The sequence below is a fragment of the Cariama cristata genome, unplaced genomic scaffold (genome assembly GCF_000690535.1).
Source record: "Cariama cristata isolate BGI_N322 unplaced genomic scaffold, ASM69053v1 scaffold43021, whole genome shotgun sequence".
Classification (NCBI taxonomy): domain Eukaryota; kingdom Metazoa; phylum Chordata; class Aves; order Cariamiformes; family Cariamidae; genus Cariama; species Cariama cristata.
The window spans coordinates 1-6,037 of NW_009599494.1; the positions used below are offsets into that span (position 1 = coordinate 1).

General features: G+C 44.5%; 1 protein-coding gene across 1 annotated transcript in view; it reads right to left on the bottom strand.

The window, feature by feature from the left end:
• Nucleotides 1-5,107: 5,107 nt before the first annotated feature.
• GOSR2 (golgi SNAP receptor complex member 2) overlaps nucleotides 5,108-6,037 on the bottom strand; it is an 11,529-nt gene continuing 10,599 nt past the window's right edge. Inside the window, exon 5 of the mRNA XM_009709691.1 lies at nucleotides 5,108-5,315. Coding sequence (XP_009707993.1) covers nucleotides 5,154-5,315 — 162 coding nt within the window. The 3' untranslated portion in view covers nucleotides 5,108-5,153. The remainder of the gene's footprint in view (nucleotides 5,316-6,037) is intronic.

A 6,037-nucleotide genomic window follows, 5' to 3' on the forward strand; every position in this document is an offset into this window, starting at 1 on the left:
CCCGCAGGCCTTGGGCAAGACAAGACAGAGCGAGGCAAGAGCACCCTCTGCAGATCAACTATCAAAATTGTTATACTTAGTGCTACTGTGAAAACATTGTACCATGATCTTTGGATTAGGTATAGCTCACCAAGAGAAATTTTTCTTCTCCAGCTCAGACATTCAGTATTGTTACTATAGTCATGGGCAGTGTTAGTATTGATTTTGGTTTATGCTAAAGGAGGCGTAGATTTTTAACACATCCATTGTAATCAAGCATTATAGGGTTAACATTTGGGAACAGTATACGTATATAGGCATACATATTAAGCCTTGGTTACTAGCCAAGTATAAACAGCCTCTAATACTTATCTGTACTATCTTCCTTCTGAATTAATTCTCTCCCACCCAATCATCATGTCTTATTGTCTCCCTGCCAATCTGCATGTGTATTAGCCACATTTCACTGGTTTTAACTGTGAAAATACTGACTGCACTTAGTCTCTTTGTTTCAAAACTTTTACCCAATTTATATCCTCCTAGATTTCTTCTACACATGCAGTCACACCTTAAAGCACGCTGCTGAAGCAACAATACTATTTCTAGGCTTGAGCTGCTGTTGATCATGTTGAAGTCCTTAGGGGACCACCCTAGAAGATAAACCCTGAAGACCTGTCTCAGCAGACTGCCAAAGGCTGATCTGATTTGTGTATTTACTTTATACTTACATCACTGGATGAGTTTTTAACTTTATGTGTTTTGCTGGATATTTTCTGATTTAGTGTTTTGTAGCTGTGGGGAACTTCGAATTACTGCAAACCAAAACATAATCTAACACCTTGATCTCATATTTTAAATCCATGACCTCTTTATCAACAGCCACATTTTTGCCCTCCAAGTTCTTCCTTTGCTATCCTTAATTAGAACCTAGAAAGAAGGTTGAGCAGGACACCCACCAGGACTCCATCTCCCACCACCTGCATCCTTAGGAGGTAGAGGGTAGGAGAGAGGAAGGTCTGGCCCCTCTCCAGTGCCAAATAGGGAGTGGGCAGAGCACCCTGAGGTCCTGGATGTCTTCCCTGCAGCATAGCTCCCACCTGCACCCAGCTCACCCCCCAACTCCTGTTCCACTAATCCAGCCAGCAGAGACCACCACCACTTCTACCCCCATTCTGAGCCACCACTGGTTCCAGGGCTGTACAAGCCTGCTGTGTCACCACCAGCCTCACCAGTGAGAGCCATCACTGGGAGCGCCTGGTCTGGAGCCAGCACACACACTCTCCCTCGGCTTCCAAGCCCACAACGCAGTGGGACCCACATCCTACTGAAAGACACAGACTGGGCTACCCCACCCCATCCTGCCACCCTCTCGCTGCTGGTGCCTTCTCCTCTGTAGAACCCTCCTCCTCTCTCCATCCATTCTCAGTGAACTGGGAACAAAATCCAACCCATTTCCCAGCTCCTTCCTCATTGCACACTTTCTCCCTCCCTATGCAAGACTTCCCTGGTTTATGCTTCCCCATGTGTTTCCATCTGGCTCTGCAGTCCCGCACTTCACGGAAGCCTGAAGATCCCATGCTCTCCCCTTGTGGCATTGCTCTTCCCTCACACGGGGCATCCACCACCATGCACCTTCCCGGGTGGGCAAACAGTGGGGGAGACTGCAGAAGGAAAGACTGTCACGCAGCTGCCTCCTGTCATGTCCCCTTCCCGTTGGTGGCTTTGGTTCCTTTTGCTACCAATGCATTTCTACAAGCCCTTCTCATCCCTCCCTGGTTTCAATGCCAGCTGAGCTTTGGCTTTGACCTTTGAGTAACATCTGTTCGTTCCTCCAGGGTGGCTGACCTCTGCTTCCACTTTCTGTGAATCCCCTCTTTCACATCTGAGCTCAGGCAGGGGTTCCCTGTTTGCCCCAGACAGCCTTCTGCCTTACCTGCCTCAATATTTAGAATACTGGAATTCGTCCAGCTTGCTTAGGTATTTTGGCACCTTACGTGTCAGTCGGTAAAAAAAACTTCATTTTGCTTGGAAAAAAATCTTTATTCACGTAACACATCACATGAATCACATCCTGTTCCACCCTTGCCCCTTTATGTATAAAATACTGGTAAAACAGTTTTTTTTCCCAGAGGCAAGTTAATTTCCACATTGTCCTCTTGTGAGAAAGTAGTTCAGCCAACAGCTGGAACGCTTGCTGTGCCATTGAAGTTCAGGAGCAAAACAGCTCTGTTGAAGGAAATGTAGTCTTTAATAAGAAAGGAAACTTTACAGAGAGCTGTAGCTGCAACTTGTGTAAAGCCACCAGGGTTTCAGCTCTGTCTCACTTCCTGTTAGCAGGGATCTCGATCCTACCTGTGCTCCTGCTGTGGCACCCTGTAATGATGGAGGCTTTGAGGGTTTTACACTAATTGTCAGATAGCACAGATGCTCCTGCAAATCCGTTTGGACTTAACACATAGTACAAATTTCTTTGAAGTTGCACATCACCAAATCCAGTTACCTAAATGGTTCCTTCAAGCCCCACATCTCACCTTTAGACACAGTGAATAGCAAGGACACTTTGCTTACAAAAGGGAAATTAGCCTACACAAAAACAAGGAGACTCTAAAAAGGCAAAATAAATGAACAGAGAAACATGTATTAAAATGCCAAGCTAGGCTCAAAAACAGAAAAAGAATCCAGTTCAAATTATTTTATGGCTCCTACCACAAGCCAAGAAAGGAAACAAATTGGCTACAGTCCCACCTTGGTCCTGCTATACCAAGTCACAACTACATAAACTTTAAACACCATTAAATGACATCCTTTAAACACTGCACCATAAAGTGGTAAAATCAAGGTGGAATTGGACCAGTTTACGGAACAGAAAAGGATTTGCCAGGGATCCCTTACAAGGTACCCAACTGATCTCACAGAAGATGATCTCACAAGTGCACAGTATGCTAAATCTATCACATTTCATATTTAAAATAAATTTAAGGTAAATTTAGATTTAAGATTTAGATTGAAAATACAGCAAGACAGATGATCTATCATGGCAGACTTCCTCTTCCTTTTAATTAATTCCCTAGTCCCTCGGGCTCAAATGAAAACCGATTCTGTACTTGCTCTGCTAATGTGTTTCCTTGGGAAAACCCAGCAGACCGAGGAACACAAAGACCACGCAACAATTCAGAAGCATCAAACACACTGAGAAGCACAACCAGAAGGGGTGGAGCACATAGGATATTCAACAAGCATTGAGGCTTTACTGCTTTCTTCTGCTGAATGATCCGATAGGATTATTTAGGCGCTGACAGCATCTTGGCCTCCACTCCTGTGTCTGCAGAGCAGCCAGCTACTGCTCCGACTGCGGACTCTTCTCTTGCCCTGGGTTCCAAGTACAAAGCTGACTGGCCTGTGGCAGCTGATCAAAACTGGGTTCTCTCGTCTGGGCTTTAAAGCTATGCCACAGCACACTAGTCAGTCAACAGTTCAGTTCCACAACTGTAAATGAGCACAGTAAAGCCTGTTTCACTTGCCCATATTAACGGAAAGTCATTTTTTATAGTTATTAATACCGTTTCTCCAAGTTTGCAGCAGGCTACATAATAAAAGCAAAGCTTATTGCAAAGACAGAATGCAGAACTTGTAATCCGTTACTAAGTAAGAGACCCACGACCATCCCAGACAGAAAAAAAAATATGAAGGAATTGCCAGCATTATGCCACATCATCTGAATATGACACTTCTGTGCCACTCTCAGACATCTGGAAATGCTCCAGACTTGTACACAAATTGGGATGGGAACGTATCTGAGGGCTGACTGAAATGGATGATGCCCAAAATCTCAGGATGGCCATTCCAACAGAGCCCCCCTGAGTCTGCAGGGAAAGGAGTACCCTATTTAAACAATGAGGCATTTCATAACTGTTAATGTTTAAATGCGGATAGACATCTACAACCTAGGACATATGTCTAAGTTGGCTGTCATCTCTGTGAGATAACAGGTGTGAGAATGTCTTTCACAGTAATTTTGCAGGTACAAAGGATAACACAAAGAACACCCTTCCCAAGGATGAGGGATGTTTACCATCCCAAGGCACGTAACTTCAGGAAACTCTTCTGCCGACAACTGATTTTCAGTGAAAGGTCTGTTGCCCTGATCCCACTGTCATTCTGAATGTAGAGAACAGCAGAGACAGCCCATTCCAGCTCTAGGAACATAAAAAAGTCACAAATCTGAATCTGAGCACAGCGAGGACTTGCCTCGTTCATCGATTCAATAAATACTAGTGACAGAGCGCAAAACCCCAACCAACCACCTCAGAAAATGAATACGCTCACCAAAACATGATGCGCACTAGCATTAAAAATCTCACAGTCCTACAGTTTTCAGCAGCTGGATTTCGTGCTAGGCACAGGGACATGACACAGGCCTGATGTGTGTCTCACTGAAAGCAAGCAGGAGTACAGCATTCAGCTTCCACTGCGAAGCAGCGGGGCATGAAAAGGTACCAAAACATACCTCAGATAAGATGAGAAGCTTTTCATCCTAAACCAGGAAGACTGGTGCTGGTTAATACTGTATGCATAAACAAAAAAGTTAGCTGAGGTTACAACTGTGCATTAAGACCCTTCCCCACAAATCCTTCTCCCTCCAAGCAAAATGGTGAGTTTGCAGATGGGAACCCTTCACTTCCCACCTCTTTTTGCACATTTACTCCGCAGGAGCGTGCCCACAATGTGAAATTCTCCTCAGTGGCATTCTTTCATTGCAAAATACAGTGATCAGGGTCACTTCTAGCTAGCACAAACAGGCTCACTACATCTTCTGCTCTTATGCCTTTGCATCCTCTTATCCCTGTCTACCCAAAAGGAGACTTCTACCTTGCAATACAGCCGGGCAAAATTTTCACATGTGCTTCCTATTTAACCAGATTCTTAAACTTGCAGACAGTAAGGTGAGAGCAGTAAAGGCTAGGGTTATTTTTATAGGGCCCTTCTCAACTACAGCATCCCCAGAGAAATTTGTTTCCCAACATGCTTTCCACATGACGTGTCTTGAGTGTGATTTGTAAACTCTGAAGTTCACAGGAGGGGCTCATCCAAAGTAGCACTTGGAGGAAGGTACAGTTTGGAGGACAGTCCGTCTTGCTCCAAACGATGAGCTCCTCTGGCAACAGTTCACTAGCTCATGTCAGATACTGCACGACGAGAAACATAATTACACAAGTCAAAAGCATTCCCCCAATCATGAAGTATTTATCTTGAAAGGCTCGCTTCTCAATCAGCCGCATTACTGTATTGGATAAGCCCAACATGTTGGCAACATCGAGGATCTTCTTGTGAGTACCCTAAGAATAAAAAGACAGCAAAGAAACAATTAATGTCATGGTCCAGCACTTCTTATTCCACAGGCCAAGAATGTTTCATCTTGGGTGGCAAGTGATGAATTCTGATCAATGGAACTTGCTATCAGCCAACAGTTCCTACAGCTTGAAAGGAGATGGCCACAGGACCTTGGAAATAGCTGGATGATGAGACTAATTAATTCACACACAGACAGGAATGCAGTTAAAGATGCAAAACAAGCTGTCCCAACAGAGACATCATAAAGAGTGGCTCAGAGAAAACGCACTGCCTACGGAGGCATCAAGAGTTTTTCTGGTCCTTTTTCAGACATGCAGTCTAATAAGAGCTTGAAGCTTCTTGATCATACAACCTTTCATGCAGAACCTCCCTCCTGCTTAAGTACAGTTCATACCAACAGGAGTTTGAAAAGGAGGTCCAGAAACTTGTAAGGCTAACGGTAGAGTGCAACAAAAAGGCATATAAAAGTGTAATTAATGCAATTTCAAGAAATCCTTCCGAAGAAAAGCACTGAACAAAGACTGCCAGCAGGCGTACTGGAGGCAGGCCCACATCTCAGGTTTTTTTCACTGCCGGAGCAGTTGATATTATTAAGAATGTGGATCCCCCAGCAGTAAGCACATGACAGATAAACAACACAGTGAGCTGCAGAACTGGAGGTACCGGGAAATGAGCTGGAGGAGTCACTACTGCAATGCAGCAGGAA